Raw genomic sequence first — 23,694 nt, forward strand, 5'->3', positions numbered from 1 at the left:
GGTAAAACTCAGGTGGGGGTTGACCTTGGCCTGCACCATTTGGGAAACCCCAGAGCCTGCACACCCAGTGGGCAGCTACATACCATGTCAGAACACAACCATCCTGCCCCTGCACAGCATATCCTCCACGGAGGGCAGAGGGTGGTGGTCAGTGGTCACAGCCAATCATTGCAATTGACTGGCCTGGGTAAATCCCTCCCATTAACCTGGCAACAGCAATCAAGTCTCAACTACAAGAAAAATTGGGACAACTCTAATAGCATAATCAATAAAATATAATAAAAAATGTCTTTAGTTTGTCAAAAAATCAAGCTTTCAATGACAATGTATGCCTTAAAATTTTTTTAAATAAAATTTTATGATTTGACATATATATCTATATCCATAAATAGATATACATATATATCTGTGAATATATTACCACTATCAAGCCTATCAAAATTTTAAGCTGGAAAGTAAACCATTATGTCTACTAAATTTTTGGGTTTTGTTGATCTGAGAGAGAAACATCAATTTTTTCTACTTATTTATGCATTCATTGGCTGATTCTTCCTTGCGCAGGGGCCATGTTAATCTTCTCTGTATCATTCCAATTTTAGAATATGTGCTGCCAAAGTGAGCACCATTGGTTGATTCTTGTATGAGGTCTGACCAGGGATCAAACCCTCAACCTTGGTGTATGAGGGTGAGACTCTAACCAATTGAGCTGTCTGGCCAGGGCCAATCTCCCCTATTCTTTGATTCAGAATTTTTGTCTCTGTAAGAATTTTTTTCTACTGAAAATGTCTATTTGTTGCTACAAGAAAAAACTGAATAAATTTTAGACAGCAAAAACAAAAGATAGACACTAAAGGTAAGGTAGGAAGAGAAACTGCCTGAAGAAATTGTCATTTATAAAGCAGCATCCATATCAATTATCTATTGCTACATTATAAACCGCCCCTAAAATTACTGCCTTGTTCATGATTCTGTGAGTCAGCAATTTGGGTTGGTGTAGCCTGGGTGGTTCCTCTGCCGGTTGTAACCTGGAGTCATTCATCTGTCTTTAGTCATCTGAGGTCTAAACTGTGACTGAATGGTCTAAAATGGCCTCACTCACTTGTCTGGCCATTGGCCAGTTGGACATAGCCAGGCTGCTCACTGGGCATGCTTTGTTATCTTTTGAGCTTTGTATTAGGCTATTTCAGGCTTGTTCATATCTCAGTCTCAGGTTTACAGCCATAGACAAAAGGGGGCTAGCCCTTAGGTACAAGCACATTTTAAGTCTCTATTTGCATCACATTGGCTAATGTTTCATTGGCTAAGCCCAGACCCAAGGAGTAAAGGAATAATCCCTACCCCTCGATGGGAGGTGCAAAGGGACTTGCACATAAATGTGGGTAAAATCCTTGCAGCCATGTTTGTAAACTAATGACTTCTCCTACCACCTATTTAATATATATTTATTTAGTAAATGTTATGGACCACATGCTAGGCTCTAGGTCTAAAGAGCAAACAGACACATCATCTGTGCCGAAGAAAATCTGATTTAGTAAAGAACACAGACAACTAAGCTAACATCACAATGCAGTGCAATTGGAGCTACAACAAAATTTAGAGCATACTGTGCTAGGAGGTGGGAGGGCACATGTTTCACACTGGGTCAGGGACACAGGAAGACTGCCTGGAGGAAGTGACTGCAGAGGAGAGTCTTGAGACCCTCTTAATTGGCCTCCTCAGTGGGTAGAGGGGGAAGGGAAGGAAGAAGGAAACTGAGAAATGAAGTGAAAGACCTAGCAGCTCCTATCAGCCTTCAACCTTCAACTATTCTGCTTTCACTCATTAAGTGTGAAATCACAAAATTAAGATGGAAGCCCACAGTTAAACAGAGCAAGAACAAAAAATGTCGAAACCATTTTTCCTGAAGCTCGTCCATGTCTTGGTCCCATCAGATATTTCTTAAAAGCCCCTCTGTCAAAGTGATTTTCCTAGATGAAGGTTATGGACAGAGTGGCTACTGCTTACAGCATCAGGTCTGGAGCACAGACTTTTCCACTTATTTCCAGAGATGCCGCCCAGCACCAGTTACTGGAAGAAGGCTATGATCAGCATCACAGCCAAACGCCCTAAAGCAAAGCAGAAGAATGAGGAGGAAAATGTCACAGTGGTACAAAGTACATGGTGCTCAATAAATACTGATTTAAAAAAATGTTTGGAAGGAAGGATGCACAGCCAACAGTTGTTTGCATATTTACCTCTGGTGTGGTCACTGGAATTTAGGGGAAGCAGGAACTTTCATGATTTTTTATATTTACTTCTATATCATTTGAATATTTAACAGTCAGCAGATAGTACTGCTAGCATTGTAAGTTTAAAGACTTTGAAAAGAGAGCCAAAGGTCTGGAACCTTACCATCTGATATTACTACTACCACCAATAAAAATAAGTCTTAGTGCTCAGTTGGTATACGCTAAGCATTTTATAAGTATTGAATACATCACTACTCTGTTAGTTAGGTATAATCATTTTTCTTACTTACAGATTAGGAAACTGAAACTCAGCTAGGTTGTATAATTTGGCCAAGGCGACACATCCAACAAATGTCAGGGCAAGACTTTGACTCTGGGTCGTTTGGCCAGAGAGTCTATTCATAATCACTGCAGCTTACCAAAATACTGCTATCAGCTCGGGGAAGGGACAAATATTCCCAGAAATCTGAGAGTAAGGCCCAAGGCAGCAGATGTAATTTCTTTAAAGCTCATGTTTTATCCTTAAACTTCATTATAAATTACCTTCTGTCTCATAATGCAAGTACATTTGTTTGAAAATAAAAGTATGCAAGTTATTTGCCATCAAATCAGATGAATGCTCCAGGAAGATGTCCCATGTCTATCCTATGGCTTCATGTGTCCTGGACACACCACTGTTTGTGTCCAGAGAACTGTTTGCCCCAGGTTGAGAAACACAGACAAAATCAGTTCTGTGTTGTTGCTTCTGGCCTTCTCTGACAGATCAGTTAGGTCAGAATGTTTTCCTAAGATCCTGAAAGAGATCAGACATCAGTTAACTTTGATCTCTTCCAGTTCCAGTTCAGGGGATATATTCTTCCTATTAGTAGAGCACACCAAATGACCTGTCTGGTGACAGCTGACAGATTGGCAGACCTGCTGGCCAGGGTGTGACATTCCTCAGGCTGGCCCCAGCTGACTCTGATGTGGTCAACTGTTCCTTAGAGTTCACAGCCCACTTTCTAGGAATTCACACACGGTGACTGCTGCCATGATACAGTTTAATCAATCCAACACAGCTGTAGAAGGTTTAGTAAGTGCAAAAGTTCATCGACAAAGGAAAAGAATTGGAAGTAGGTAGTGGTAATAGTTGCACACCATTGTGAACATAATTAAAGCCACTGAATTCCACACTTAAAAACAGTTAAAGTGGCAAATTTTATGTTACATATTTTACCACAACAATAAAATAGTAAAAAATCAAATTTATCCACAAACAATATTTGGTCTGGGCCTCACGAATATTTTGGGATTGGGGAATGGTTACTGCTCCAGATGGATGGAACCATTAACCAAGGGGAGAGCAAATCTAATCCTGTAACCTCTCGCTGAAATCCCTTCAATTGCTCCCCATTACTCTTGGGATAAAGACCAAAAGCCTTAACAGCTTCTGAGGTCCTATGTGGTCATCTTTCTGATCTCATTTTGTGCCACTTCTCCCCTTGCTTTTCCTGTCCCAGCCACCCTGGCCTTTCTTCTCCTTTCAACATGCAAAGCCCCTTTCCACTTCAGGGCCACTGCAAAGGGACTTTTTCCCTTTGCTTGAAAACATTTTATACCCCACTCCATTCTTGGCTAACTCAATCCAAGCGTCGCTTCCTTGGATGGCCCCCAATGTGGGTCAGATTCCATGTTATATATGCTGATAAAACCACATCTTCCTATTGCAATGAAAATCACAGAAAAACTCCACATAACAGGGGCTTAAATAAAACTAAAGCTCATTTCTCTTTCATGTTCAGAAGTCCTGGGCTGCTCCATGGTGCCTGGAACTCAGGTTTGTTCTATCATTTTGTTGCATTACACATGGCTTTCATTTTTAAAGTTGCTTCATGATCTAAGACAGCAGCTGGAGCTCCAGCCATTATGTCCACATTCCCACAAGCAAGAAGAAGAAGGAGGAAAAAAGGGCAAACCTCCTCCCTTTAAAGATATTTTCTGGAAGTTGTACATATAATTTTTGCTTATATACCAGAATTTAGTCACATGACCACATCTAGTTGCAAGAAGGATAATAAATGTGTTTGTTATTGTGAGTAAACATATATACACCTGGTAGTGGACATTTACTTATGTTACTCATAAAGAAGGGGAGAATGGACAGCACAGAATGAAACATTTCTATCATCACAGAAAGCTCTTTGGGATTGCACTGGTCTCTAATGCAGATCAAAAACTGCAATGTGTGGGCCAAATTTTGTTCATAGCAGTAAAGCATGATGATTAAGAGTATTCTCTAGAGCTAGATGCCTGAGTTCAAATTCTGCTCTGCAACTTATTAATCATATGACTTTGGATAACTTAATTTCTGTACCTCAGTTTTCTCATCTGTAAAGTGGAGGAAATCATAGTAACTACTTTACAGGTTGTTATACGGACCAAATAATTGATACTTATAAAGTACTTAGGAAAGTACCTGACACATAGTAAGTACTCTTAAATACTTTGAGTTGCCTATTAATTACTAACAAATGAAACTGAAATCAAAATTAAAATCTAGGCTTCAGGCTTCTTTTTTCCCTTTTGCAAGGCCTGGCAACCCAGGCTCACATCATTCCTGATATGCTATGACTGGCCAGAACAGGGTGGCAGCTGCCCAGTTAAGACGGAGCATAAACTGTTCAGTTGCCCACATGTTCTTGGGGCAGGTGTTGCATCAGCCCCACTCAGAGCAGGCATCTTTTCCTAAAGACAGAGTATAGGCTAGTGGGCAGCCTTGGCAAAGGTGGCAAGCACAGGGACATCAAACAATGTCTTAAGGAGGGAGAATGTCAGGTGATTATCCAGGATACTGATAACTAATGTTCAATTTTAAGCTGTAGTCCAAACTGTAAAGTGTCGTGATTCTGTATTTTAAAACTTTAATGAAGTCTGTTGCACACAAAGTTTGAGGTTAGTAGTACAGCATTTTTGGTGAAAGGAAGGAATGAGGTTGTCCAGCAAGGAACAAAAGATGATGGAAACAGCAAAGACTGAAAATTTTGTAGTCTCTACAACAGTGAGCCCCTTGAAAACTCTTAGGAGCTTATTTGGGGGTGGGCACCAGGATACATGGAATGGAGGCTAGAATCCTTGTATTTGAATAATTAGGAAAGCATGACTCTCTAAGGCTGGAAATATTGGCAATCTCCCAATATCTCCCAATCTCCCAATACAATTTACAACTTTGTAATTCTCTTTTATTTCTTAGTATATCATGAATATCTTTTCATGTGATTCTTCTTTTACATCAGTGATTCTCAAAGAGGGGAGGGGTCATATCAGAATCAAACCACCAGGTGCTTTTTCATGCCACACAGATGGGACAGTCAGGAATCAGGTGAGAGAACAAAATCACTTCTGGTGTTTAAAAACAGAATGGATTCAACACAAAGATTAAGTGATGACCAAACCCCTGGAGGACCGGAGGAGCAGGCTCAAGGCTTGCTTTCACGAATGGCTCCTAGGACACTCCCAGGGAGCCATTCCCTGTTCTGCCTTCAAGAAGTTGAGTTCCAAGATATGCTGCTCTAGCTACAATCCAGGCACCAGAAAGCCGGGACCAGGAGGCTGCTGTCACCAGCCCAACCTGGGCACTGGAATTTGGAATTCTGCCACTCCTGCCCCCAGAATTTCCTCTCCACATCTCTGAACCTGGAGATGGCACACTGGCAATCTCATCTCAAGAATATGGCACGACCCCTATCCCACTTCCACTTTTCAAATCTCGCAGAACCTAATTTGTACCTAGAATCCTAGCTGCATGAATGTAGCTTCATCTTTTCAGCCTCTAGCACAGGAAGACCCCTGGAATTGATGCTGATTCAACCATATCCTTTACAGAGATTCTAGTGTGTCACCTCTAGGAAATCACTGTCTTTGTTATATGCAAAGCTATTTTTTCCTCCCTGCTATCCATGTCCCCTTTTTCTAATAATAGTCCCCTGATTTTCCTTTTGAGAACCACTCTTCCCACTTGCAACCGTTGCAATGGCTAAGGCTGATGGCAGATCCCAGTCCCAGGGGAGGGCACATGTCCCAGCCCTGGGCAACTAGTATACTCCATCACCTATTCTTGCTCAGTGTGTGAGCCCTCAGAGGACATGTGAAGAGGTGGATATCATCCCCCTGAAGGCATGGGGAACAGAAGGACAGTCATTTATCTTGGACTGTTGAGAATTTGCCAACCTAGAACCTGGGGGCAGAATACCATGATTCACCGTCACTTTCTGCTCTAAGACTTGGCAATTGCCTGGCTTGTGTGATGCAGATAAGCAAGTCATTCATAGGTAACTTTCAGAATTTTAAATTATCTTCAAAAAAAGACAACCCTGATTTGAAATATTCTGCCCTTTAATTAAATGAAGCACTAGACCACAGTCTTAATATAACATCTTCACACTCAGTCCAGACTTTTCCCCAACACACACACACACACACACACACACTCACATACTCACACTCACACACACTCTACCTCTACCTCTACCTCTACCTCTCACCTTCTGTTAATCTATGCTTTCTAGGTTGGGAGCTCTACTCCTCAGTACCAACATCCACAGATGCTGGTCACTCATCTTGCCAGGAAGTGGACAAAAGAACACTAAACTAAAAAACAGGAAGAAAGAGAGGTAGAGATAGTTACCTGCTTAGGTCCTGGTGACTGAGTGTGCCTAGAGACACAAACCTGCTATCCATGGTGTTTAGTCTTGTATGGCAGAGTGCCTGGACCACCTACAATAAAAGTAGCTGTGAATGAGACCAGAGGGCTGGCTCTGAACCTGGATAGCCAAGTGACCCTGGGTAATCTCCCTGGGCCTCAGTTGCTCATTTGTAAAATAAATGGGGTAGGCCCATTTATTTGTCTAGTTTTGATGGTTTACAGTCATACATCAGGTCAGTGTTGATTTGAGGGTAAGATGACCTAAGACATAAGATAGTTTGCTTTAGAAATGCCCCATTTGTGAAGAAGATAAACAGGATTATATTAAAGAGCCCTGAGCTGAGCCAGGAGCCAGGAAACCTGTGCTCTGGTACTTGCTACATCATAAACTCTGCATCAGTGTGTAAGTAGCTTGGCTTCTCTGTGCTTTAAAGGGAGAGGCTTGGAGCAGATGCTATCTAACAGCCTTTCCTGTTGTGAGATCCTACATGAGCCTACTGCTGAGGAAATAAATCAGAGGGGAAAGTGAACACCCTCTGTGAGTGAAGGAGCTGCACCTGACAGGTTTGTCCGCCTCGTGGATTCATGGGAGTCTTCCCTGCCCTTTGTGTCTCTCTCACTTCCAATGGCCAGGGTTAAGGAGCTGGCACATCTGAGGCCCAGACCAGCTGAATGAGCAGGACCTCCAGTTCTGCTGAGTTCTCCTGTGGCTGCAGTCCAAGGGTTGAAGACCAGACTTTCCACAAAGCTTATCAGGGTATGTCACCTGCCCAGCCCAGGTGACTTCTTGGCAGTGGACTTTGTTTGATCTATTAAGTGCCCCAGAAGTGCCACTTTGGCTGGCACCCCCACCCATACCAACCCCATGCTGTATGGGACTTGTAACCTCTAAGTCTTGATAAAATAAAAGTCAGTAAAGGGACCCTGGCTGGTGTGGCTCAGTGGATTGAGTGCTGGTTGGCGAACCAGAATCACTGGTTCAATTCCCAGTCAGGGCACATACTGGGTTGCAGGACAGGTCCTTAATGGGGGGGGAGTGAGAGGCAACCACACGTTGATGTTCTTCTCCCTCTCTTCCTCCTTCCCTTCTCCTCTCTCTAAAAATAAATAAATAAAATCTTAACTAAAAAAAAAAGTTAGTAAAGGGAAATTGTCCTTGGAGATTTTCCAGACTGAGACACTTCAGAGAAGTGTCACAGAGCGAGATTCACTTTTGAAAAGAATGTGAACTAAGGAAGTCTAGTGGGAACAGAATAGGGGCTTGTGGGAGGAGGTACAGAGCAGGGAATTCTGGAGGTGTGCACATGGAAGAGCAAGGCTTGAGTTGAGTGAAGTGAAAAGATACATAGAGTCCAAGAAATCTATTTCGGCTAGACCTGCATGTGAATAACAGATTAAAATGTATATAAAATAACATTCCAAACAGCCTAATTACATATGCTACCTTCTAGCAATTCCCTCCCTGAGTTTAAAAGTAATATATATATATATGGAAAAGAATAACTAAGAAAAGACAAAGCAGCTATAATTCTACTACCTAGTAATAACCACTATTAATATGTTGGTATGTTCTCTTCTGGTCTTTTTTTAAAAGATTTTATTTATTTTTAGGGAGAGGGGAAGGAGAAAGAAAAGGAGAGAAACATCGATGTGAGAGAAACATCTATCAGTTGCCTCTCGTATACACCCTGTCCACAGGCCAAACCTCCAACCCAGGCATGCGCCCTGATCAGGAATCCAACTGATGACCCTTTGCTCTGCAGGGTGATGTCCAACCAATTGAGCCAGGCCAGTCAGAGCCTGGTCTTTTATACATATGTACACAATGTAATTTTTAAAAAGAATTTATTTATTTATTTATTTTTTAGAGAGAGGGGGAGGGAGAGAGAAAGAGAGAGAGAGAAACATCAGTTGGTTGCCTCTTGAACATACCCTGACCAGGGACCAAATCTGCAACCCAGGCATATGCCCTGACCCAGAATCAAACCAGTGACCCTTTTCCTTAAGACTATGGCTGTATATCTCTTCTTTAACATCAACATTTTACAGATTTTATTCTTTGATTCAGTAATTCTACTTCTGGGAAAATGTTTAAAGAAAATGTCTAAATTATACAAACATAAAGGGTATAGATATAGATAGATAGATAGATAGATTGATTGATTGATTGATTGATTGATTTGGGGGGTACAGGGGCTGTGACTGAGTAAGTCAAATGTTTTGGACAGTCATTGTCCCTGTGGACTGGAAAGGATACCCTTTGTTGTGTCTGGGCCTTCTCCATCTTTGATCATTGAAGGAGAAGGGACAGGTAATAACTCCTAGTTCCTTGGACAGTGCCAGGTTGTACATAGGGTGAATCATCTGCTTATACCATGCTCTCTAGCCTCTAGAACCTCCCTTCACCTTCCTTAATGACATCAGAGGCCTTGGCTCATAAATAGTTGTCAGCCCTACCCTGTCTGTCAAAGGTCATTGTTGACATGTGCCCAAGTATTTCTGCAGCATTAGTTATGAGGCAGGATAATGGGATGATAACCAGTGTGTTCTTTCCCCTCCCTTTGGGTTGTGAGACTAGAGGCCACCTAAAGAAGTTGTTTGTATAGAACCACAAAAGACAGTCAACAAAATCTCAGTTTTTAAACTCATAAACTATGTATTCAAGTATAAGAGTAAACGATGTATGAGGAGACCTATAAAAACATGTCCTGGCTGGTGTGGCTCAGTGGACTGAGCCATGGCCTGCAAACCAAAATGTCACGGGTTCAATTCCCAGTCAGGGTGCATGCCTAGGTTGCAGTCCAGTATTTCTCTCCCTCTCTTTCTCCCTCCCTTCCCCTCTTTCTAAAAATAAATAAATAAAATCTTTAAAAAATAATTTAAAAAACATGTCAAACAATAGTAAAACACAATTTTCCCTACCTCCACTCTAAAAAGATAAAACTTATTGGAGAGAGAAGACAGGTAGAGAGTGTGAAGAGAAAAAACAGCAGGGACTGTGCACCTGGCCCCATTTGAAGTTCAATAAACCTCCCAGTTCAATTAAGTGGGGGCTGAAAAGACCTTGATTCCTAGGCAAGGCCTAGGCAGGCAGCAAGCCTCATAGGCAAATCTCCCACCTTTATGGTGCAGACTCTGTGTAGTAGAAATGACAGCTTGGCATATCTAGGCTTGAGATAAGTAACAGAAGATTCTCCCAGCCTCTGGGGGGTCAGGGGCAGGGGAATCTCCTGGCTGAGTTAGGAGGATGCCACATGGACATATGAGAACACAGCTACACGTCAGCACATTGCCAGCATAGAGGAGAGGCCCTTCCCAACTCCCACTCACACACCACCACTGCCGCCCTTCTAGGAGCCAGACAGGGACTACTCACCTGTTATACTGGAACAGGAGGCTACCCAGAGGCAATGAAGAGAAAGCTCAAGAGGTGGTTGTCCCCTCTCCATTGACTCCATCAGCAACAGAGAGGTAGGTGAAGAGCTGGGAAGAGCAAAAAGAATCTGATTATAATTCAGTTTACCTAGAAGGACTTGATTATGTTTTCTATTTCTAGAAATCTGGGGCTTAAGAAAGAAATTTATTAAGTTATAGAAAAATAATTTTATCCACACATGAATTCATGCAACTGTGAAGTCTGAACCTTCTTTTTTAAAGATTTTATTTATTTATTTTTAGAGAGAGGGGAAGTTAGAGAGAAAGAGAGGGAGAGAGAATCCATATGTGAGAGAAATATTGATTGGCTGCCTCTCGCGTGCCCCAACCAGGGACATGGCCCACAACCCAGGCGTGTACCCCAACCAGGAACTGAACCTGTGACCTTTCATTTTGCAGGACGATGCCCAACCCACTGAGCCACACCAGTCAGGGCTGAACCTTCTTTTACAAAGAGAAAACACAGGAAAAATTGAGGCATCCAATAAAAGGGGAACAGTTGCAGTATTATACAATCATTTACTATTTACAAATACTATACCATAATATAAAAATGTTTATGACACACTGTTAAGTAAAAAGCAGAATATAAAAATGTATGTCCTTTTTGATTACAACAATCTTTAAAAGAAAAATTTTTAAATTATAGTTGAAATAAAATTTGGGAAATAAATGTACAAAAACATTAAGTGGTTGTCTTTGGATGGGAAAGCTGTGGGTATTTTTTTCTTCTTTTTATTTTTTCTTAATTCTTCTCCATGAGCATACTTTTTGTTACAATTACATTTATGTCTTTAAATATTTATGTGTGTGTATTATTTTAAGCATGGCTTGATTCATGGTCTAGAGCTTTGAAGAAGTTGGAGAAAAGAGGGAGGAAGGTAAAAGGCATTTTTCCAGGCCCTGTTGAACTCTGCTCAGCTCAGTGACTGAGCTGGTCATCAGTTATCTCCTTCCTGCCTGGTAAATAAATGTTGGATGATCTCATGGACAGAATGAGCCATGAAATGATAGGCCATGATGAATAGGAGCCTCTGTTCATGAGAAATACAGGAAAACTCATACAGTTTCAATTTTATGTCAGTGGTTCTCAAAGTGTGATTCTCAGGTCAGCAGTCTCAGCACTGCTTATTAGAAAAGCAACTTCTCTGGCCCATTCCCAGACTTACTAAGTCACAGCTCATGGAGTGGAACCCAGCAAGAGATATTCTAACAAGCCCTGCAGGGGATTCTGATGCCTGCTAAAGTTTGAGAACCATTTTCTTTTTCTAAGTTTTATTTTAATTTGTTTTAAATTAAGTTTTTAAAAAATGCTTTCTTTTGCCCTGGCTGGTGTAGCTCAGTGGATTGAGTAGTGCTGGCCTGCAAACCAAAGGGTCATCGGTTCGATTCCCAGTCAGGGCACATGCCTGGGTTGCAGGCCAGGTCCCTAGTGGGGACCATGTGATGGGCAACCACACATAATGTTTCTCTCTTCCTCTCTTTCTCCTTCCCTTTCCCTCTCTCTAAAAATCAATCAATAAATAAATTTTAAAACAATTCTTTAAAAAATGTTTTATTTTTAATAGTTTTAGATTTATAGAATCAGGACTTCCAGACAAGATGGAGGCATACGTAGATATATTTTGCTTCCTCACACAACCAAAAGAAGGACAACAACAAATTTAAAAACAAAAAATAACCAAACTTCCAGAAAATCGAACAGTATGGAAGTCCAACAACCAAGGAATTAAAGAAGAAACATTCATCCAGACGGGTAGGAGGGATGGAGGTGGGCAGCCAGGGTGGAGAGGACTCATGGCAAGGCAGTGGCTGGAGAACCGGGGTGAGTGAGGCTGTGGCTGGCAGAGCAGACAGTCCCACATTATGTGTGTGGAAAAACCAGGAGGAACAACTGGGGAGTGAGACAGACTGCTCAACCAGGGTTCCAGGTCTAGGAAATAAAGCCTCAAAATCTCTGACTGAAAACAACCTGTGAGGGGTAAGGCAGCAGGAAAAACTCCCAGCCTCACAAAAGAATTCGCTGGAGAGACCCACAGGGTCCTGGAACGTACACAGGACCATCCCCCTTTGGGAATCAGCACCAGAAGGGCCCAATTTGCTAGTGGGTAGCAGAGTAAGTGACTGACTACCACAGTGATTACCTAAGTCTCCACCCCTTACTATGTAACAGGTGCTCCAAGACAAAGAAATATGGCCCAAATGAAAGAACAGATCAAAGCTCAAAAAAAAAAATACAACTAAGTGATGAAGAGATAGCCAACCTATCAGATAGAGTTCAAAACACTGGTCATCAGGATGCTCACAGAAATGGTGAGTATGGCTGAAAAATAGAGGAAAAAGTGAAGGCTGTGCAAAGTGAAATACAGGAAACCAACAGTGAAGGAAAGGAAACTGGGACTCAAATCAACAGTGTGGACCAGAAGGGAGAAATAAACATTAAACTAAAATAGAATGAAGAAATAAGAATTCAGAAAATGAGGAGAGGCTTAGGAACCTACAGGACAACTTTAAATGTTCCAACATCCAAGTCATAGGGGTTCCAGAAGGAGAAAAGGAACAGCAAGAAATTGAAAACATTTTTGAAAAAATAATGAAGAAGAACTTTCCCAATCTGGTGAAGGAAATAGACTTCCAGGAAGTCCAGGAAGCTCAGGGAGTCCCAAAGAAGCTGGACCCAATGAAGCACACACCAAGGCACATCATAATTAAATTACCCAAGATTACAGAGAAGGAGAGAATTCTAGAAGCATCAAGAGAAAAAGAGAGAGTTACTTACAAAGGAGTTCCCATAAAAGACTATCAGCTGATTTCTCAAAAGAGACCTTGCAGGCAAGAAGGGGCTGGAAAGAACTATTCCAAGTCATGAAAAGCAAGGAGCTACATCCAAGATTACTCTATTCAGCAAAGCTATCATTTAGAATGGAAGGGCAGATAAAATGCTTCCCAGATAAGGTCAAGTTAAAGGAGTTCATCATCACCAAGCCCTTATTATATGAAATGTTGAAGGGACTTATCTAAGAAAAAGAAGATGATCAAAAATATGAACAGTAAAATGACAACAAACTCACAACTATCAACAACTGAACCTAAAAACAAAAGTGAACTAAGCAAACAATAGAACAGGAAGAGAATCACAGAAATGGAGATCACACGGAGGGTTAGCAGTGGGGAGAAGGAAGAGGTAGAATGGTGGAAAAGGTACAGGGAATAAGAAGCATAAATGGTAGGTACAAAATAGACAGGGGAGAGGTTAAAAATAGTATGGGAAGTGGAGAAGCCAAAGAACTTACACGTATGACCCATGGACATGAACTAAGGTGGAGGAATGATGGTACAGGGTGGAGGGGAATAAAGCAGAGAAAAAAAATGGGACAACTGTAATAGCATAATCAGTAAAATATATTGAAAAAAAAAAAGAAAAATTTCAGAGGTACTACAGAGAAGTCCATATACTCCTGCACCCAGCTTTTCCTACTGTTCACATCTTACATTAATATGGTAATTTTGGACAACCACTCTTCTAACGAATAATCACTGATGAGCTCACTTTAGATTAGTCACTGGGGTAGGTATCAGTCCTGAGGCTGGAAGGAGCTAAGAGAGGTGCTTATGATCAGCATCATGTCGGTTCATATTTGACCAAGACTTTAAGATGGTTTATTTCATTTTAGCCTCAGTAGATGCCTTTGAACTAGGCCAAGGAATTTATCTCTACTTAATAGATGAAAAAAACTGAAGATCAGAAAAATTAAATGATTTGCCCAAGATCACACAACTAATAACTAATACTTATTTAACTTTTCCAATAGGCCAACTCTTATTAATAATACATCAATGGTACATATATATTATCTCATTTAAACCTCACACAAATTTTGTAGGGTAAGTACCATTGTTATATCTTTATTTTATAGACAAGAAAGCTGAAGCATAGAGAGACTAAGTAATATACTTTTGAACATACAGCTTTTAAAAAAAGAGGTTCAAATAGTGGGGTTTTTTACAGTTTACATTCAGTATTATTTTGTATTAGTTTCAGGTGGACATACAGTTTTAAATAAAGGAACTGCAGTGGAAACTTGGGAAGTCTGATTCTAGGGCAGGTGTTCATAACTATTGAGCTATATAGTAAGTATAATGCCTTTGAAATGTTTCAGCTTGGCAAGACTAAATTACATTTCCTACAGTTCCCTTTTCTGTATGTTTCTAATTAGCATGAGCCACAAGTTTCTTGTGGGAGCTTTGGAGGGTGGCAATGAAGCAGCAGCTATTGTGTAGCTGACATATGGGGTGGATTATCTGCTGCCTCACCTCATTGACATGAGGCAGCAGCTGTGCATGTAACTGCTTCACCTTCCCTTGAACCTTCCTTCAGCCTTTCTGACTTCTGGGACAGGTATGGGTGTTTAGCTGTGCAAAGAGCCCTGGCCTCTTCAGGACACCCACACCATCCACTCTAGAGGCCATAAGAACTGACATTGACTTCAGTCAATCCTCATGGGCTCCAGCTCAAGCCTGTGAGTTCCACCTTATTTTTGTTCTCCTCCACTTCATCTCCATTTTCTGTTCCCAACTGCCTGCTCTGTGGACTTCAAGCTTCTGTGTTAGACATGAAGACAGCAGCCTTGTTCATGAGTCCAACACTTCAAAAGGCCAAAACTTAACATGTCAGAGTTTGGAGTAAGGAAAAGTTTATTGATCAAGAAGGTACCAACAAGCCCTGTCTGGCATAGCTCAGTGGATTGAGCACAGGCTGCAAGTCAAAGTGTCACAGGTTCGATTCCCAGTCAGGGCACATGCCTGGGTTGCAGGCCATGGCCCCCAGCAACTGCACATTGATGTTTCTCTCTCTCTCTCTTTCTCCTTCCATTCCCTCTCTAAAAATAAATAAATAAAACCTTTAAAAAAAAAGAGAGAAGGCACCAACTGAGAAGATGGGAGACCTAATAGTGCCTCAAATCCACCTTGCTCACTGGAGGAGGTTAAGGAATTTTAAGGGGCTCAGGAAAACAATTATACAGAAGTGCTGGTGGGTCAAGTTTTAATTGGAGGACCTTGGAATTTGGCCATTTATGGTAAAGATGCATCAACACCAGATCTTCTTGGACAATGTGGACCCTTGGCTTCTGAAAGGATTCAGATGTTCAAGTTCCAATTATGTCCTGGTCCTTTGTTCTGCTGGGGGTGAGGGTGGCAAGACCTTGCTTCTGGGTGCAGCTGGATGTCAAAGTTCTTTCCTCTGCACGTGCTTCAATTGCATGACTTGCAGTTTTGGTCCGTTGTTTGTGGGATGTAACCGTGCTAAAAGAAACGTTATAATTTTAAATATGTATATCAGAAAGGAAGAAAGGCTAAGAATCAATGTTTGAAGCATCAGTGTCAAGAAATTTTTTTAAAGATTTTATTTATTTACTTTTAGAGAGTGAGGAAAAGGGAGAAAGAGAGGGAAAGAAACATCAACATGTGGTTGCCTCTTGCACACCCCATGTTGGGGCCTGGCCTGCAACCCAGGCATGTGCCCTGACTAGGAATTGAACTGGCAACCCTTTGGTTCACAGGCCCATGTTCAATCCACTGAGCCACGCCAGTCAGGGCTCAAGAAATTCTTTTAAATGACAGATTAAACCCAAAGAATGTGAAAGAATAAATAATTAATATAAGAGCAGCCCAAACCAGAGTCGCTCAGTTGATTGGGCATCGTCCAGCAAGGCGGAAGGTGGTCGGTTTTATTCCTGATCAGGGCACATGTCTGGGTTGTGGCCCGGGCCCCAGTTGGGGTGTGTGTGAGAGGCAACTGATTGATATTTCTCTCACACATTGGTGTTCTTCTCTCTCTTTCTCACTCTCTTCTTCTCTCTCTAAAAGTAAATAAATAAAATTTTTTAAAAAAACATAAGAGCGGAAGCAGAAAGCAAACATACAATAGAGAAAATTAAGATAAATGTTGGTATTTTGAAGAGACTAATTGTTAAAACTTTGGCACAACTGATCAAGAAAAAAGGAAAGGTTTAAATAACCATTATCAGGGAATAAAAAAAGGGATAGTAAGTACTATAGAATCTATAGATATTTTAAATGAGATTATAAACAATTTTATCCTAATAATTTCTATATTTTGTTGAAATGGGCAAATATTCAATATAATAAAATAAAACTTCCCAAAATGAACACAAGAACAAATAGAAAACCTGGATCATTCTATACTTATAAGTAACTCTAGGCCCAAATAGCTTTATCATTGCATTCCACCAAAATATTTAAAGAAACAATGCTAATTTTACACTAACTTTATCTCTGGGCCTCAGTTTCCTCATCTGTAAAAGACAGGTTTGGACCAGGCAAGCTCGTGTCTGCCCTTGATATCTCTCTTGGCACCCCTTCTGCTAGGTCCTGGTCCTGGGGTGAAGTTGAGGACTTTTGGCTTTAATGGGAAAAGATTCCTTAATTCTGTGGGTTAGGACCTACTGACCATCATTGGATGAATGGGAGTCACCGGGGTCCTGTTCTCTATGCTCTATCATTTGCTATGGAGGTTGCCATTTGAACTCAGGTCCTCTTCCCGTGGTCCCATAACCCCTACCACTGTCCTGTACTCCCAGGGGAGCATGGGAAACTTCAAAGTGTCCTGTAAGAAGAACCCCAGGAATGAGGGTACACAGGGTCATGGGTGCAATACTTATTTCAAAACCTGCAGACTTATCCTTTTAAGCATCAGAACTTTATTTTAACCATCTTGCTTGCAGATTGTGCTAAGTCTGTTACATCCAATACTTCTTCCTAATACAGGTTAACAAGCCTACATTCTTTAGTTCTTCCTTCAGACTATGGGGTCATAGTGGTGAATATCAGTTATTGTAGTCTCAGTAAAGCAAAATATAATTATTGGCTCCTGCACAAACTAAGTCTTCCCAATTTTCTACGATTTTTGAATTCTTGTCTGCCTAAAACAATTTTTCTCCCTACATGTTAAGCTGTTTGTGATCATTTTAGGTATAAATGTGTTTTCTTAGCAGCTGCAGATCTCTTTTCTACTCTGCTGATTCTATTTTTCTGTGAGTTAAAAAAAAGAGATCATCAGACATGTGAATTCTGTGTGTAAACTAGGAGTAAATAAGCCCCACCAGAGATAAAAAAAAGTTTTTATTTAGATATTAACCTATGTACACACTGTCTCCTCCTTCATTCAAACAGATAATAGGTCTTGTGCTACTAGTCTCAAGGAGAATTTGTGGCTGCTATTAATGAAATTGGGATTGAAAGAGATGAATTTCCTCTGGCCAGGGTTTTTATGACTTAGACCCTTGAACTTGGATGTGGAAAAAAACCCACATTTTTCTTTTCATTAATCTGTATCTGAAATGTAGCATTTCCTTCCATTATGAATGCAGGCAATAAACCACTGTTGTATTAACAGGGCCCAGGCCTTTTTCATCAGCAGAAATCAGCTCTTTTCATGTCCTACCATGGGTGTTACAATGTGTTCAAATATTGTTAACATTTATCAGCACTTCAAAAGTATGAAGTTATTAGATCCATCACTAGATCTTCATATTCAATTAAAAGAACCATACATTACTACATTGTGTCTGTTTTTAAAATACCATGATAATTGTACACACATCAATATTTCTCCCCAGTCTGGAGGAAGGAAACAAGGAAAGAGCGGAGAGGTCTGTGAGACTGAGAGCAGGAGCACGGGTCCCTGCGGAGGGCATGGCTACTCACTGCGTTGTCGGGAGACTGTGTCCCATGCCACCAAGTTGGGAATGGAAACTGCTGACAGAGCCACTGTGCCCTGCAGGGATAAATGCCTGAGGGTTGAATGGCCCCTGCCAACAAAAGCCCTCCCAAAACTGTGCAAAACTTTGGAACCCCCCAAAAGCTAAGTTCTGCTTTTCATACAACTGAGTTTGAGGGCTGAAGTTTGTGGCAGCTGTAAAGTCTCCTCTAGTCACTAAAAGGCGTAGCTTCAATTACAGTATTTTTGTGCATTATAAACATGAATAGCATGGAAAAGGTTAAATGTCTGTGCTCGGATTATATGATCTAGCCTGGACCTGCTGTGCATATGGTAAAGTTAAATGAAAAAAGAAACCCCCTTTGTGTTATAGTCAGGCATTCTCAGATATGACAGTTGAATAATAATAAAAAACAAAACAAAACATAACAACACGAGCTCTAATCAGGTTGCTCGGGGCCTTTGATGGAATCCTGAGCAGTGGCTATGTTTCGGATGGGGGCTGACGTATGGCAGTCTGTGTGTGCCAGCACTGGGAGAGGCCGTGTGCACTCCTGGTCTCTCCATTTGCTGCCTTACCAGCCAGGGGACAAAAATGGGACCCCAGACATCTCTGTACTGAGTCCAGTCTCCACTGCCTCCATTAGAGTGGCAACCTCACTGATCAACTCAGCCCTCTGTCTCACTTTCTCCTGTTTCTTCAATTCAAAGATAAATGCTGAACTCAAGGGCTGAAAGAAGGACCAGGCCAAAGCTTCTTCCTCCTCCTTTCTACATTGTCCACAAACTCCTTCCCCAAAATTAAATACCCATTTGGGGTGAAGAGAAGTAGCCCTGCTCCCCTTCAACTCTCGTAGAGAGCTTGCTTTCCCATCCCTACGTCCCCTCCTCAGGCCTTTCTTACCCCTCAGTGTACCCCAATACCTGCAGGGAGAGAGTGAAAGGTCAGAGGGAGAGGTAGGGGTAGAGTCCAAATTTTTGTTATTCTCTGAACCCCCACTTCGCCCTTCCATAGCTGGGCCTAGTGTGGGAAGAAGAGCCTCAGGCCTCAGCTTGCCAGATTGTGCAATGGACCAGCTGACAGGTGAAGCAGGCCTCTCCCGCCCCCAGATAATGTCAGCAGTTTCAAAGGCAACATCTTCTAAAGTTGACTGTCTTGCTCTTGGATGAAGCTCAGACACAGCTAAGCTAGTGGCTGTAGGTCCTCCTCTCTCACCTTTATCCCTCAGCAACAACAGGGAGGCAAAGGGATGACAGACTGGAGACCTGGGTTCTAGTCCAGAATCTGCCAGTAAAGCATCCCTAGCCCACCCAAGTCTCCATCCTACTTTAGCCTTAGTTGTTCCATCTTTAACATAAATGGGTAAAACTAGATGAACTTTAACATCTTTTTCATTCTTTAATGGTCTTTGCACATTATTTACGTCCCAAAAATCACTACTCTCTCTAGGGCAAACCAATAGGCACCATGGCAATGAAGGGCCTATCACAAGCCACACAGTCAGGCAGGGGAAGTGGGGATTGGAACTCACCTATTTAGAGCCCTAATCTACTCAACTATATTGTTCAAGGCTTGACCTCACTCAGGAACTCTACCCCTCTTCTAAAGGTTGGGTGGTCTTTCAATTAATATACATGCATGAAGAGAACGTTTGAGGCCCAGGAGAGCTCTGGTCCTGCTGTTGAGCTCACATTCAGGAAGGAAGCCAAGAAAGCTCACGATCAGGGAAGCAAAAGGAAGTCCGGAGGCCCAGCCAGATGTGACACTGGCCGATGAAAAAGAATGGGTGCCAATGATGCATTACGATAAGAAAAAGTAGGTGCTAGAATGTTTTGCTTGTTCAGAAAACAATGTTCCCAAGCATATGTTGTTGTCAGAGAAAAGTGGTGTCTTATCTAAACATGCAATCAGCTTGGCTGGGAAAAGAGGCCATGACTTAGAGACACATACAGTCTGTGAGAAACAGGTTGGAAAGGGGCGGAACAGGAGCATGTGATTGGTTGCCTCTCACACACCCCCAACTGGGGACCTGGCCCACAACCCAGGCATGTCCCCTGACCAGGAATCAAACGCACAACCTTTCGGTTCTCAGGCCAATACTCAATCCACTGAGCCATACCAGCCAGGGAGGGAGGTGGATTTTTATAAGCTTCTTTAGTTCCCAGGCCAGTGTTCAATCCAGTGAGCCACACCAGTTGGGGTAGAAATTTACAAGCTTCTGTTGGTCTCTTCAGGCTTGACATTTTGCTTCCTGGTCCACAGGCCTGTTGGAGGAGACGTGGGGTTCAGAGGATAAATAACCTTGAAAGACCACAGTAGTGGCTAGGAGTTTCATCTTTCTCCCTCTTTACTTTTTATATTTTGAAATATCTGATATAGCCAAAAGAACACATGCTATGTATATATAGTCATATGCATAATAAAACAAACACTTGTAAATCCACCACCCCACATAAGAGCTGGAACATCACTACTTGTATTAGAAGATCTCACCCTGCCTCAACCTGAGTAGTGGCTACGTTTCGGGTGGGGGCTGATGTACGGTGACTGCTCTTGTAAATTTGTCCCACAATCCTTTGCTTTTCTTTATATTTCCCTACACATAAAGCCCCAAACAATAAATTGTTTAGTTTTGCTTATTTTTAAATTCAACAAGAATATATTTTATGAATTACTTTTTCACTCATACTTTTCAAATTCATCCATGCTGATGTGTAGTTTATTAATTTGTACTAGGTATAGTATTTTACTGTGTGAATATACCACAAATAATTTATCCATTCTTTTGTCCAAGGGCATTTGGATTCTTTCCAATTTTTTGCTGTTTTGGTGTCTATGTTTTCTAGAGCCCAAGTATAAGAGCTTCCCTGGGGTATATGCCTTGGAGTAGAATTACTGGGTCAAATTGTTTTTCAGAGTGGATGGACCAATTTATGTTCTACTCATCAGAGTTCCTGTTGTGCCACATCCTCTCCAAGATGGGATTATTCTCCCACTTTCCAGCAGTATCCCTAACTTGGGTATCTCTGCTGGGGACCCTGAGTTAGGCTCCCACCTTTCCCAGCCAGAGCCCATGGATTTTAAATGCCCCAGTGAACATGCTGAGCTCTTTCTACGTACCCACATTCATAACTGAATAACGTTAAGCACCAGGGAGAGGAGGAAATGACAGTTTAAGGACAGCCTAGACAGTTTGGGTGTAGACAGTTTAGGTCTTTCCATGTGACTATCAGAATCATTGGATCCTTTCATTTATTTACTTATTTCTCACACGAGGACCTTTTTTAAACTGCTTTTTTAGATAGGAAGGCAGGGATAGAGGACTTAGAGAGAGGGGAAGCTGGGAGTTGGGGGAGAAAGAAAGGGAGAGAAACACTGACTGGTTGCCTTTTAGTATGTGCTGAAATCCACTCCAACCAGGGACCCAACCCACAACCCAGACATATGCCTTCACCAGGAATCAAATCCAAGACCTTTTGGTTTTCAGAATGATGTGCAATCAGCTGGGCCACACAGGCCAAGGTGATCAATGGATCCTTTTAGAGAATGAAAGGAAATTTAACATTTTTAAAATTTTTTAATTAAAATTTTTTATTTAATTTATTTTTTTCTAAATATTGCCATTTTTATCATATAAAAATTTTGTTGGCTTATCAAAATCTATAAAAGTAAATACATAAAACTTTTCATACAGTTCATAGTAATTGTCAGCCTAAGAAAATGAGCTCACTGTTGGCTAGTCTAGATAATGCATTCCACAAACCTTGGTGAAACCAACTTTTTTGTTGTAACAGAATTTACCAAAATCACCAGATATGTGTCATTTATCTGTCTGTAATGAGACCTTGAGGCAGGCAGGACCCTTTACACAGATTTCATCTGAGAATTGCCACTTCTTCTTGAACCAGTTACATGAAGCAGGTTTGAAAAGTTTTTATTTGCATATTAAAAAATTGAGCATTCCATTTGTTAAAATAATTTGAACAAAAAATGGCACTCTGATTAAACTGCATTTTACAGCCTGCAGAACACCTTGGACCAGCTTGGCTTTTAGACTAGGTTTCACTGTCCTCCCACTGAACTTCCTTCAGCAACATGCAAGTTCTTTTCCTTCCCTGTCAGCCAGCCAGGCAGATGGGAGAGGCAGGTGCGGCCTCCATTGTCAGTAGTCTGATGTGAAAAGGGGCAGCCCAGTCATTTAAATTGATGCAACCTCTTTGCATCTTACAAAGTTAAACAGCTAAAAGAAGTAAAATAAGAAGGCAATGCTTGTGGAATGTACAGTGCATATTGGTGGTGTGGGCCTCATTATGATTTGCCTGCTTGTTTCTCCTGTTCAGTTGTTTCTTTGGAAGGCAGTGGATTTTTCTCTTGCTTTTCTGTCTTCTTCAATATTGACTTATTGAATTTCTCAATCTCGGCCACATCAGGTTTATCAGACATGATTGCTGAAGAAGTGCAGCAAGGCATGAGACAAGAGGAGTCCAATTTGCTCAGTGACTGCCACTAAGTCTATTTTATCTTTCTAAAAGATTTTATTTATTTACTTTTAGAGAGAGGGGAAGGGAGGAAAAGAGGGCAGGAAACGTTGATGTGTGAGAGATACATCGATAGGTTGCCTCTCCCACATCCCAGTTGGGGATCTGGCCCACAACCCAGGCATGTGCCCTGACTGGATATCAAACTAGTGACCTTTCAGTTTGCAGGCCAGCACTCAATCCACTGAGCCACAGCAGCCAGGGCTAATTTTTATTTTTTAATCACAGTTTACATTCAATATTATTCTGTACTAGTAGAAGGCAGTTTTGTTAGTTCTGCCCTAACCAAAGCACACTGGACCCTGGTCCCCTAGGTTGACTGAAGATGTGTAATTAATTTTCTTCCACAACAACCCCCCATTTCTGTTTATCAGGTGAACACTATTTACCTTCCTCTACTCTCTCTTCCACTCTCTAAGTCAGTATTTCTCCAAATGTGGCCCACCATCCACCCATGCAACAAACAGCTAGAGTGCTTGTTAAAAAATGCAGATTCTTGGACTCCTCCTCAGACCAAATCTGACTCTCTGGGGTGCAGCTCCGGAGCCTGCAACAAGTTCCCCAGGTGATCTGTGTGCACACTGAGGTTTCAGAGCTGCTGCTCTAAACACTGCCATATGGGAGGTAAGGCCAAGGTCATCTCCAGGGACATTCAGACACTCTCCCTGCAGCTCCTCCATAAGGGATGAGTAAATTTCACCTTTTCATGACCCTTCCCCTACTTCCACTGTTCCCTAAGACAGTAGGGATAAGAGGACCACTGAAATTGTAGCATCTGTGTGTACAAGATGTGCAGCCCAGCATTTTTTTTACATAAAGAGAAACTGATTTCTAGTGAACTAACATAATGGTGTATCTTTCCAATGGAATCCTATGCAACTATTAAAAGTGACTTTATATTTTGATTACTGCATCTCCATTTTCATTGACTCTTTTTATTTAAAAAAATTAAAATATTTTATTTATTGGTTTTAGAGAGAGGGAAAGAGGAGAGAGGGAGGGAAACATCAATGTGACAGAGAAACATGGATTGGTTGCCTCTCACACACACCCTAACCAGGGACTGAACT

General features: G+C 41.5%; 1 protein-coding gene and 1 pseudogene across 1 annotated transcript; both read right to left on the reverse strand.

Moving 5' to 3' along the window:
- Nucleotides 1-508: 508 nt before the first annotated feature.
- Nucleotides 509-623, reverse strand: LOC123817838 (annotated as a pseudogene).
- A 21,771-nt stretch (nt 624-22,394) lies between these two features.
- LOC123817522 (thymosin beta-4-like) lies at nt 22,395-22,529 on the reverse strand. Its single transcript, XM_045837237.1, has one exon. The coding sequence runs from the start codon at nt 22,527-22,529 to the stop codon at nt 22,395-22,397; it is 135 nt and encodes a 44-aa protein (XP_045693193.1).
- Nucleotides 22,530-23,694: the final 1,165 nt, after the last annotated feature.

The sequence above is a fragment of the Phyllostomus hastatus genome, unplaced genomic scaffold (assembly GCF_019186645.2).
Source record: "Phyllostomus hastatus isolate PE091 unplaced genomic scaffold, TTU_PhHast_1.1 phas_contig_210, whole genome shotgun sequence".
Classification (NCBI taxonomy): domain Eukaryota; kingdom Metazoa; phylum Chordata; class Mammalia; order Chiroptera; family Phyllostomidae; genus Phyllostomus; species Phyllostomus hastatus.